This window comes from Mercenaria mercenaria, chromosome 1 (assembly GCF_021730395.1).
Source record: "Mercenaria mercenaria strain notata chromosome 1, MADL_Memer_1, whole genome shotgun sequence".
Taxonomy (NCBI): Eukaryota; Metazoa; Mollusca; class Bivalvia; order Venerida; family Veneridae; genus Mercenaria; species Mercenaria mercenaria.
Window position 1 is genome coordinate 64,806,779 of NC_069361.1, and position 13,165 is coordinate 64,819,943.

General features: G+C 38.0%; 1 protein-coding gene across 2 annotated transcripts in view; it reads left to right on the plus strand.

The window, feature by feature from the left end:
* The window catches only part of LOC123535672 (uncharacterized), a 68,178-nt gene that overhangs the window by 14,104 nt on the left and 40,909 nt on the right, over positions 1-13,165 (plus strand). For both annotated transcript variants that reach the window (XM_045318421.2, XM_053549612.1), the window contains exons 4-6: positions 4,638-6,036; positions 7,487-7,718; positions 10,680-11,399. In XM_045318421.2, the coding sequence (XP_045174356.2) occupies positions 4,638-6,036; positions 7,487-7,718; positions 10,680-11,399 (2,351 nt within the window). The remainder of the gene's footprint in view (positions 1-4,637; positions 6,037-7,486; positions 7,719-10,679; positions 11,400-13,165) is intronic.

The window sequence follows — 13,165 nt, forward strand, 5'->3', positions numbered from 1 at the left end:
AATAATAGAAAAACCTTGTGGCATCTTTAGAGGCCATAATTTTCATGGGATCTGTATGAAATTTGGTCTGAATGTTCATCTTGATGATATCTAGGTCAAGTTCAGAAGTGGGTCACGTGCCATCAAAAACTAGGTCAGTAGGTCAAATAATAGAAAAACCTTGTGACCTCTCTAGAGGCCATATTTTTCATGGATCTGTATGAAAATTGGTTCTGAATGTTCATCTTGATGATATCTAGGTCAAGTTTGAACAGGGTCATGTGCGTTCAAAAACTAGGTCAGTAGGTCTAAAAAAAAAAGCCTTGTGACCTTTCTAGAGGCCATACTTTGTAATGGATCTCCATAAAAATTGGTCAGAATGTTCGCCTTGATGATATCTAGGTCAGGTTTGAAACTGGGTCACGTGTCTTAAAAAACTAGGTCAGTAGGTCAAATAATAAAAAACCTTGTGACCTCTCTAGAGGCCACACTTTTCATGGGATCTGTATGAAAGTTGGTCTGAATGTTCATCTTGATGATATCTAGGTCAAGTTTGAAACTGGGTCACGTGTGGTCAAAAACTAGGTCAGTAGGTCTAAAAATAGAAAATCCTTGTGACCTCTCTAGAGGCCATATATTTCATGAGATCTTCATGAAAATTGGTCAGAATGTTCATCTTGATGATATCTAGGTCAAGTTCGAAAGTGGGTCATGTGCCTTCAAAAACTAGGTCAGTAGGTCAAATAATAGAAAAACCTTGTGGCATCTCTAGAGGCCATAATTTTCATGGGATCTGTATGAAATTTGGTCTGAATGTTCATCTTGATGATATCTAGGTCAAGTTCAGAAGTGGGTCACGTGCCATCAAAAACTAGGTCAGTAGGTCAAATAATAGAAAAACCTTGTGACCTCTCTAGAGGCCATATTTTTCATGGGATCTGTATGAAAATTGTTCTGAATGTTCATCTTGATGATATCTAGGTCAAGTTTGAAACAGGGTCATGTGCGGTCAAAAACTAGGTCAGTAGGTCTAAAAATATAAAAGCCTTGTGACCTTTCTAGAGGCCATACTTGTGAATGGATCTCCATAAAAATTGGTCAGAATGTTCGCCTTGATGATATCTAGGTCAAGTTTGAAACTGGGTCACGTGTCTTAAAAAACTAGGTCAGTAGGTCAAATAATAAAAAACCTTGTGACCTCTCTAGAGGCCATACTTTTCATGGGATCTGTATGAAAGTTGGTCTGAATGTTCATCTTGATGATATCTAGGTCAAGTTTGAAACTGGGTCAGCTGCGGTCAAAAACTAGGTCAGTAGGTCTAAAATTATTAAAATCTTTTGACCTCTCTAGAGGCCATATTTTTCAATGGATCTTCATGAAAATTGATCTGAATTTTCACCTTGATGATATCTAGGTAAAGTTCAAAACAGGATCACGTACCTTCGAAAACTAAGTCAATAGGTCAAATAATAGTAAAACCTTGTGACCTCTCTAGAGACCATATTTTTCAATGGATCTTCATGAAAATTGGTCAGAATTTTTTTCTTGATAATATCTAGGTCAAGTTCAAAACTGGGTCACATGAGCTCAAAAACTAGGTCAATATGTCAAATAATAGAAAAAAGACGTCATACTCAAAACTGGGTCATGTGGGAAGAGGTGAGCGATTCAGGACCATCATGGTCCTCTTGTTTTTTTTTTAAAATTTGAAATCCTGTTTATTAGAATGGTGATGTTGTTTGGTAGTCGGATGGGTAGCATCAAACTCACCATGTCTGCTCAATAACTAGTTATGGTTGAGATATTGAAATGAAACTTGGCCTAGGTAGCTTGTATCAAGACCAAGGTTGAGATTTTTTGCTTTTGGGCCAGTGGGGTCAAGGTCACTTACTCAATATAGAAAAAACAGTGTCCTCTCAATAACTTTAGATTGGAATGATATATTAAATTAAAATGATAATTGCCAGTTTGGCTTACAGGTAGCTAATAGAAAAGATGAGGTTGGGATTGCATATTGGGACAAGGTCAGCATTACTTATTAGCTCGACTATACGAAGAATAGTCTAGCTATTCTACTCACCCTGGCGTCGGCGTCGGCGTCACACCTTGGTTAAGTTTTTGCATGCAAGTACATACAGCCATCAATTAAAGGCATATAGCTTTGAAACTTATTTTTTCTTTTTCTAGGTCAATTACCAACCTCTCTGGGTCAAGTCCCATAACTCTGACATGTATTTTGAGCAAATTATGCCCCCTTTTGGACTTAGAAAATTTTGGTTAAAGTTTTACATGAAATTTACTATCTCCAAAACTAATGCAGATATTGATTTGAAACTTCACATGTGTCTTCGGGGTTATAAAACTAGTTGATAGCAGCAAGTCCCATAACTCTGACTTTCATTTTGGCCAAATTATGCCCCCTTTTGGACTTAGAAAATTCGGGTTAAAGTTTTGCGTGCAAGTACATACAGCTATTTCTAAAAGGCATATAGATTTGAAACTTATTTTTTCTTTTTCTAGATCAATTACCAACCTCACTGGGTCAAGACCCATAACTCTGACATGTATTTTGAGCAAATTGTGCCCCCTTTTAGACTTAGAAAATTTTGGTTAAAGTTTTACATGCAAGTTACTATCTCCAAAACTAATGCAGATATTGATTTGAAACTTCACATGTGTCTTCGGGGTTATAAATCTAGTTGATAGCAGCAAGTCCCATAACTCTGACCTTCATTTTGGCCAAATTATGCCCCCTTTTGGACTCAGAAAATTCTGGTTAAAGTTTTGCGTGCAAGTACATACAGCTATTTCTAAAAGGCATAATAGATTTGAAACTTATTTTTTCTTTTCCTAGATCAATTACCAACCTCACTGGGTCAAGTCCCATAACTCTGACATGTTTTTTTGAGCAAATTATGCCCCCTTTTAGACTTACAAAATTTTGGTTAAGTTTTACATGCAAGTTATTATCTCCAAAACTAATGCAGATATTGATTTGAAACTTCACATGTGTCTTCGGGGTAATAAAACTAGTTGATAGCAGCAAGTCCCATAAATCTGACCTTCATTTTGGCCAAATTATGTCCCCTTTTGGACTTAGCAAATTCTGGTTAAAGTTTTGCGTGCAAGTACATACAGCTATTACTAAAAGGCATATAGATTTGAAACTTATTTTTTCTTTTTCTAGTTCAATTACTAACCTTACTGGATCAAGTCCCATAACTCTGGCATGTATTTTGGGCAAATTATGCCCCCTTTTGGACTTTGAAAATTCTGGTTAAAGTTTTACATGCAAGTTTCTATCTCCAAAACTAATGCAGATATTGAATTGAAACTTCACATGTGCCTTCGGGGTTATAAAACTAGTTGATAGCAGCAAGTCCCATAACTGATATGCATTTTGGTCAAATTATTCCCCCTTTTGAACTTAAAACTCTTTTGATATTTAACCTTTTTGGGTTATATTTTCCTGCTTCTGGGACAATATTTCGAATAGTCGAGCTTGGCTGTCTTACGGACAGCTCTTGTTTTTGCTGTATACTTGAAATATTCCACCATGGTGCAGTGATCTAATGCATTGGTGTTTGTTGAAAGAGCTAAAATTTAATTTGTTTCTGACATAAATAGAAATTTAAACCTGTACAAAAGAAGTTCAAAACAATGTACATGATGTTTCTTATGTTGTTTTTCAAAGCCAGTTCTTGGGGAGATATATATTTAAAAAAAACAACAACAACAAAACAACATGCCCATCTACATTACAGTTCTGTAATGCTTAGTATAAAGACACAAAATGTCATCATTATGGCCAGTATGGCACTTTCAAGGGAACATAATAGATTCGAGTTTTAAAGATTTATCGGTAGTGTTAAATAGGGGTTTCATTTGTCTGTCGACACAAACACGAAAACCCAAAAATTTTATACTCCCCATATTCTTACATTTATATATGATATTACATTTTGGAAAACAGGATTTGTTTGTTTCTAAAAAGCTGGGGGCCTTGTTTGTCAACTAGGCGAGGTTGCTGACTTAGAATCACTTGACCCTTACCATGCATTGTGTTCGAAATTTCACTTACGCTATTTCTTTCTTGTGAGGACGCCATCCAGCTGGCTTATGGAAGGTCTGTGGTTCTACCTAGGGCCTTACCTTGTCTGAAATGATATCTGGATGGTTTCTAGGGCCATCTTTCACCATTAAAAGCTGGAAAGTCACCATATGACTTTATTATGATTATTGCCTCAGTGTGATGTTAAACCAAACAAAGCAAAACAATCAAAAATGAAAAAGGCTTATAACGAGTTGAAATGTATGATATACCTTTCAGAGTGAATCTGGAAGCACTAAATGTAAAGCTGTAAGACATTTTACTTTCATTAAGTTGTTGCCAGATTAAAATGAAATTCAGTGTAAGCTGCTCTAACTAATACAGGGTATTATGAGAATAGTTAAATAGAACAAACTATGGGGAATGGCATCAATATATTTATTTCTCTGTGTTACAGTCATTGCTTGAAATATTGAGTATTGATCAAACTTTAGAGAATATATATGTCATCACAGTCCACCATTGATTGTTAGTTCTATATAGATATTCTTACACATTTATATTATAAGAATTGTTTCATGATAGCAATTATTTGTTTTTGTACAGCTCATCCAAACAAGGATCAGTATAATCAGTATTTACAACAGTGGCAGACATACGAGAAGCAGATGGAAGAGAAGAAGGCAGATATACAGAGAAGAAAGGAAGAAGCAAAAAAACAGATGAAAGAACAAGAGAAAGCTGCAGCTAAAGGGCAACCGTTTCCGAATGCTCCACCTCCGGGAATGATGGGTATGGGGCCTGGACCTCGATTTGGTGGACCACCACCTCCTGGTCCACCACCATTTGGTGGTCCCCCACCCCATGGACCACCAGGAATGGGACCTAGACATCCAATGGGGCCGCCCCCTGGATCTATGCCACCCCCTGGATCTATGCCGCCCCCTGGATCTATGCCACCCCGTGGACCTATGCCACCTGGAGCTCCTAGGGGACCATTTACAGGTCCTGGAGTTCCAGGCCCAGTCAGTGGTGCACCCCCAACCTCTGGGCCTCCAGGAGGGCCACATATGTCTGGACCGAGGGGACCACTTGGTCCTGATCAACAAACACCGCCTGAAGATTCTGGCCCTCCTGGTCCGAGACCTCCCAGTGACAATATGGGCAGGGGAAGAGGTCAGTTTATGGGAGGAAGAGGCAGGGGAGGAGGAGGAATGAATGATTTTGGACCTGGAGCAAATAGTGGCAGGCCAGATCATCAAGAACAAAATGATAAAATGGAAATAGAAAATGATGTAACTGATGTATGTGAAGAGACAGTTCATAGATTATTCGAAGATTTAATGAATTCAGATAATCCGAGAGTGAATAAGATGATGCTGAAGCAGATTAATGATGATGGTAAAGACATGCTTATAAAGCTAGAACTTGCTGCAAAAGTATTTATAAAGAATTATGTCAGTATGAATCCAGCTCAGCTGAATAAAATGGTAAAAGTTATAAATAACATTGGTGACGAGTCAGTGATGTTGAAAAAAATGGGTGGTGTGTCACCAGCAATTTTAAATCGTATGAAAAACGAAATACTAGATGAAATGAGACGCTTTGGTATATCAGTTCCCGATGTCGGTCCAGTTGGGCGAGGAAGACCAATGCCAATGGGCATAAATGAACCTGATGTTGGTAGGGGTAGGGGTGGACCTCAGAGGGGTGGAATGCAGTTTTCTAGGGGTAGGGGTCGAGGTAATTTCCAAGGAAACAGATTTGGCGGAACTAATGATTTTGAGGATGAGGGAAGTGACCTAGACATGGGAGGTGGTCAGTTTGGTAATGATGGTTCAAATAAGCCTCCAGGACCAGACAAAAAAGGTCCTGTTTCATTGTTTGACTTAGAATTCAGTGAACCTCCTGCAATGAAAAAGTTGGGGAAAGTTAACGAGAAAAATAATCAAGGACAATTTAACAAAACGGAGGAAACAGAAGGATCTCCGGGCTTTGGTCAGGGGTAAGTTTGACAAACAAAAAATAATGTTTACTTTGTCATAGATAAGGTGAAGAAAACATATTATTGGTCTCTATTTAAAATGCTGAACTTGTTTTAAGCTCAACTATACAAAGTATATGGATAGCTTTCCTACTTTGACTCTGCGTCCAGGACTCCTTGTCAGTGTCTTATTCCATGCCCACACCTTGGTTAAAGTTTTGGAGCACTTTCTCTTTATATCCATAATTACTTGATGGATTTGCTTCAAACAAACTTACAACAGATCTTCATCATTATCACCCACATCATTTGGCACAAAGGCCTTAACACTCATGCCAATATTTCTTGAACTATACCCCCTTTTCACTTACAACTACAGCTTAAAGTTTTGGTGCACGTTCACTCTATCTATATCTGGATTTGATTCAAACTTATAAAAGTTTTTCCACATCAGCACCCACTTCATATGGCACAGGATCCTTAATGCTGGCACCAATTTTTCATGCATTCTGTCCCCTTTTTGTTTGGAATTTTAGGTTAATTTTGATGCATTTTCACTGTATCTCGGTTATTACTGAATGGATTTGATTCAAACTTTGTTGTTCCACCCACATCCTATGACACAAGGGCCATAACTCTGGCACCAATATGTAAACGAAACAATCATGCAATTAAGGCTATGTTTGTTTTGAACAATTACTCCTGCACACAGACTTAGGGCAAAACAGTTGTAACTTACATGAAATAAAAAAGGAGTAACAATCATTTTGCGTTCAGCCTGCGTGCAGCAGTGCTAATCTGATTATAGCCTGAGGTCACCTGTAAAACAAGGCAGGAAAACAGCCGATATTTATGACGAGTCACATGTGCTGTGTATTGTCAAAAATTTTAAGGGAAATATAGTAAGTTGCTGAAAAGGGCAAAAGGGCGCTATTAAAAAAGGCAGGGCGCTGAGAAAAGGGGGCAAGGCACTGCGTCCTGTTTAGGCCTAGCTGGAACACTGGTTACTATATCTCTTATATTACTAACTGGATTTGATTCAAACTTGAAATATTTAGGTCAGCATAAGACACAATGTACATTACTTTGGCAGAAATATTCCACAAATTGTGATCATTTTATGATTTTTTCATGCACCTTCATATATCTCTGTTACTCAGATTACTGAGATTTGACTCAAACTGTTGTCCAACATCACTATCCACATCTGAGGCATGTATTACTCCAGTGATAGCTTTAGTTTCCTCAGATTTGTCCTTTTTCACTATCTGGCATTGAAAAAGTCTAGCTAAATGTCTCCTTTGACTGCTTTTGTTATGAATGCAGCTTAAGATTGCTCCTTCTTAGTTACTTGTTTTACTGCATATTATTCTTTAGTCTTTACTCACAAAAACCTGTTATTTCTATTTGAAAATCTTAGTAACATAGTGTTTTTTATTCATCATAATAAGGAAATCTATTATTGTTGCAGTCAACAGCCCACCAGTGCAATGGGGAGAGGTGGCCGAGGAATGGGTCCGAGAGGACCTCGGCCATTACTGGGTCAACAAATGATGAGGCCTGGGATGCCTCCACCAGGATTCATGGGGAACATGGGACCAAGGGGTAACATGGGGCCTCATGGTATGATGGGCCCTATGGGAGGAATGAGACATCCGTCACAAATGGGAATGGGTCCGCCTAATCAACCAGAAGTGTTCCAGGTAGAAAATAGTTCTTGTTTATTCTTGTTTTAAAGATTTAAAAAAGTTGAGTTAGATTTAAAGGTGCAGTTGTGAAGCAATTAATATAATTGATAGGTAGGGGAAGGAGACCCAGTGCAGTCTTTTTGAAGGTTTTTGTTTTGTGATCGGATAAGATAAGAAAAAATATAAAACTATACATTTCCAGCTTGTCTGATTTTTGAAAAAAATCTATCGGGTATTGTCATCACTTGATCGTTGGCATCGGAGTTGGTTAAAATTTATGTTAAGGTCCACCTTTTCTCAAATACTGTAAGAGCTACAGCTTTGAAACTTTGCACACTTGTTTGCCAGCATTAGGGGAATATGTAGTCCAAGAACCAGAACTCTGATGTGCATTTTGTTAGAATAATGGCCATTTTTGTACTTAAAAAATTTGAGTTTCTTGGTTAAAATTTTTGTCCGCCTTTTCTCAAAACCTATAAGAGCTACAGCTTTGAAACTTTGCACACTTGTTTATCATCATTAGGGGACTATGTAGGCCAAGACCTATAACTCTGATATGCATTTTGTAAGAATTAAGGCCTATTTTGTACCTAGAAGATTTGAGTTTATTGGTTTATTGGTTAAATTTTTAGTTTAGGTCACCTTTTCTCAAAAACTGTAAGAGCTACAGCTTCGAAACTTTGCACACTTGTTCATCATCATTAGGGGACAATAGAGGTTAAGAACCATAACTCTAACCTTTATTTTGTCAGAATGATGGCCCTTTTTCTACTATAACTCTTTTCTTACATATTGTCCAGCACTTGCAGACGAGCGATGGCACCCATAGGTGGTGCTCTTGTTAACTCCCCTGAGCATAAAGTGCTATTGTGAGATTTTAGGATCATTGGATGTCTGTCGTCCATCTTTTGTCCACAATTTTAGGATCATTCTATGTATGGTGCATGTCCATCAGCCGTATTTTTAGCTCATCTGATTTTTTGAAAAAAAATGATGAGTTATTGTCATCACTTGAGCGGTTGTCGGCGTCGGCGTCGGCGTTGCCTGGTTAAGTTTTATGTTTAGGTCAGCTTTTCTCCTAAACTATCAAAGCTATTGCTTTGAAACTTGGAATACTTGTTCACCATCATAAGCTGACCCTGTATAGCAAGAAACATAACTCCATCTTGCTTTTTGCAAGATTTATGGCCCCTTTTGTACTTAGAAAATATCAGATTTCTTGGTTAAGTTTTATGTTTAGGTCAACTTTTCTCCTAAACTATCAAAGCTTTTGCTTTGAAACTTGGAATACTTGTTCACCATCATAAGCAGACCCTGTACATCAAGAAAACATAACTCCATCTTGCTTTTTGCAAGAATTATTGCCCCTTTTGGACTTAGAAAATCAGTTTTCTTGGTTAAGTTTTATGTTTAGGTCAGCTTTTATCCTAAACTATCAAAGCTATTCCTTTAAAACTTGCAACACTTGTTCACCATCATAAGCTGACCCTGTACAGCAAGAAACATAACTCCATCCTGCTTTTTGCAAGATTTATGGCCCCTTTTGGACTTAGAAAATATCAGATTTCTTGGTTAAGTTTTATGTTTAGGTCAACTTTTTCTCTTAAACTATCAAAGCTATTGCTTTAAAACTTGCAACTCTTGTTCACCATCATAAGCTGACCCTGTACAGCAAGCAACATAACTCCATCCTGCTTTTTGCAATAATTATTGCCCCTTTTGGACTTAGAAAAATCATTTTCTTGGTTGAATATTATGTTTAAGTCAACTTTTCTCATAAACTATCAAAGCTATTGCTTTAAAACTTGCAACAGTTTTTCACCATCATAAGTGGACACTGTACATCAAGAAACATAACATTATCCTGCTTTTTGCAAGAGTGATGGCCCTTTAGATGGACTTAGAAAATCATGGGTAGGACAATATTTCTATTATACAAAAAAAATCAGATGAGCGTCAGCACCCGCAGGGCGGTGCTCTTGTCTTAAAGAACATCTCCTTAACCACTTAGCCCATTTCAATCAAATTTCACAGGAATGTTTCTTGGGCATTGGAATTCAAATTAGTTTCAAACAGTTCCTTGGTTGACCCTCTGCAATATTCCTTGAAACTGCCTCCTACATTTCCTCCCCCTCTCCAAGACTCCCTGTCACAAACACAAACTCACACAATTTTTCTACCCCCCTTCAAGGAAGAGTACATTGTATATTCATTCAGTCAGTTGGTAGACCATTGGTTTCCAGTCAATAAATAGAGAATGCTTGGTGACTTGGTCTCACAATGGTCAGTCTTCATAGGATGATTGCCTCTAGTCAGAAGATGGCCATTATTTTTTTATGGGGGGATGGGGTGCAGTGTGTCAGTAGGTCAAAGGTCACATTAATCTTGTTACTGAAAATGGTTTCTGCACTGTAATAAAATCAAAGTTTGGTTTTCAGTTTTCCAACTTGATTTGGTTTATTGCCTGTGATCAGGAGATGACCCATTTTGTTTTCAGTGTTAGTATCTCAAAGCTAAAGAATTCTTTGTCCTACAGGTGTCAAACTTCATAGGATATTTGCCTATGGTCAATAGATAACCCCTTCTTTTTGTTGAGATCAGTAGATCAGAGATCAAGGTCACATTGATCTTGCCTGTGGTCACTAGATATATCCTATAGTTCTGGACACCAGTAGATTAACGGTCAAGGTCACAGTGACCTTGAGACTGAAAATGTTTTTCACTTAGCTAAACCCATACAGTCTTCAAACTAAATAGTATGATTGCATTTTGTCAGTAGATGGCCCATAATGTTTTTTGGGTCCGTGGATCTTACATGTAGGTCAGTGTCACAGTGAATAAAGCATAAAATGTGTAAATATAAAGTAGCATATATGTACAAAGCATAATATCGTATGTATAAGATAGTATATGTGTACAAAGCATAATTAAATGTGTACTGGTAATACATATAGTATTTGTTTTTATGTTTACAAGGGTGAAGTTTTCGATTCTCCTCCAGAAGAAGAGAAACCAGTTGTTACATCAACACCACAGTCATCATTATCATCATCAGTCACATCATCATCATCTACAACAGATACAGCGACAACGTCATCAACAACTACGACCTCATCTGCCACATCAGCACAAGTCAAACAGGAACCCAAAGTTGAAATAGATAAAAAGCAAGAAAATAAACCCAAAGATAGTGGAACTAAAGAGATAAAGTCTTTACTTGACATAAAAACAACAGAGTTCAGAAAAGAATTTAAACCAGAAATTAAGGAAGAAGTTAAACAAGACAATTTCCAAAGTCAGCCAACAAGTCAAGATAGTAAATTTCACGCCAGGAGGCCTGAACCTCCACCTCGAAAACCAGACTTTCAAGGGCAAGGGGGACAATTTGAACAACAAAATGAACAGAATACACAAAACGTACCTGGTGGGCCCCGGTTTCCTAACTTCCAGAATCAGAAACTGCAAGACAAACAGCAAGAAAGGGATAGGAACCAAAGGGGCCAGTGGGGAAGAGAACAAAATCATAGCCAGGAAAGAGAAGAAGAATTTAATAGAGGATTCGATAGAGGGCGTGGTAGAGGACGTGGCAGGGGTTTTGACCAAAATAGGGGATTCAATAGAGATCAAAATGATGGCAATAGATTTGGTCGAGATAGAAGTATTGAAAGAGGCAGAAATGATCCCTGGGGACAGCAAGTATGTATAATATCAGTTATATAGTTGTTCCATTGTGTAAATACTTTAGATGTTTGTTTTTAGGTTTAACACCGTTTTTCAACAGTATTTCAGTCGTGTACGGTGGGCAGTTAACCTAACCAGTATTCTTGGATTCTGTACCAGTACAAACCTGTTCTCCGCAAGTAACTGCCATCTTCCCCACATGAATTATCAGAGGTGGAGGACGAATGATTTCAGCAGGGTTCTCACTAGCAATTTCAAGTTGCAGTCCTGGGACTCCCAAAGCTGAAAAAGTTGCAGTCCCAACTAGACTGACCGACAGACTTTAACGTTTTGTCAAAACACAGGCCTCTGTTGTACTGTCAAATTATTAAGTGTAGACCAACAGACATTTTGTAATCACAATTCTTCACCCAGATATTGTTAAGGTGAGATAAAAAGGTAAAAAATGCAATCAAAAATGAATGTAGGACAAAATCACCCCTGGACAGACTCCCCCACCCTGCTGTTTCTGATCTACCAGGACATAATCCCTCTACTTTTATTTTAATACTTATTAAGAGCAATGCATTAAAACATTTGGTCTAAAATACAACAAGAATATACAGTATGTCTATGAGCAACATAATGCTTCTTCAGTAACATCAGCAATTTTGCAGAAAAAATAATCACGTTAAGACCACATCAACAGCATCTTAAAATTACTCGGACATTCATAATTAAGCCTAATTATCACTTTTTCTAAAAATTTCTTTAATTCTGCCTGGTAATTATTACGTAAGAAAACAATTAGAGTTACTTCAAACACTTCGTAATCCGTTGTTTACAATCTAAGGTTGTCACCTATGCATATGCAATCACCCCGACAATCACATGTAATTGAGTTCATCATACATATGCCACCTGTCTTGCGGTGTAGTGGAAACGGGCAATGCTGATTGGCTATACGCGGCTATCGGTGACAAGCGAGTAACTCCGCCCACATATTTTGCTCTTGAGTCAAACCTTTTGTATTCGTAGGTTTATGTAATCAATTAATTTTCATGGTTTTAATGCTTGCGTCCCACTTCAGAAACGTGCGTCCCTGGACTCCCAAGCTGTGATAAACACGCGTATACCGGGACCAATTATGCGTACAGGGACGCCAATTTTGGCGTTTCCGAGAACCCTGTTTCAGACAATGTCTTTTATCAAATCGTCACAGAGAACATACGCCCCGCTCGGGGATCGAACTCGTGACCCGCGATCCATAGACACGCTCTCCCAACTGAGCTAAGAGGGCGGGCTATACTTTAGATGAAATATATATACAGTGTGAATGTGTGATCAAACAGCTATATTCCCCAGATGAAACTCACTTCTTTACTAGGGTTGAGGATAGCCAACCATGCATGTAATTGATTTGTGATTCTTGGTCAATAATTTATATACTGAACCAGGATTTGCCACAGTTTTGGAATTGATAAACAGAGACTTGTAACATCTGAGGAGGACATTTGTTAGTACATGTATGATTTTACAACCCCAAACATGGTTGCTGTGTTGTTACAAAGTCTCTGAATAAACATAACATATACTCATCATTATGAATGTATATCCTGTTTGATCAGGAATGAAATTAGAAGCCCACCCGCTTAGCTTAATAGGGAGAGCACAGATCTCTTTATGGAGGGGTTGTAAATTATATCGTCTGGCGAGGCGTATGTTCTCCATGAAGATAAAAGACATTTTGTATGAAATCATTTGTCTTCCATCTCTGATTCATGCGGGGAAGTTGGCAGTTA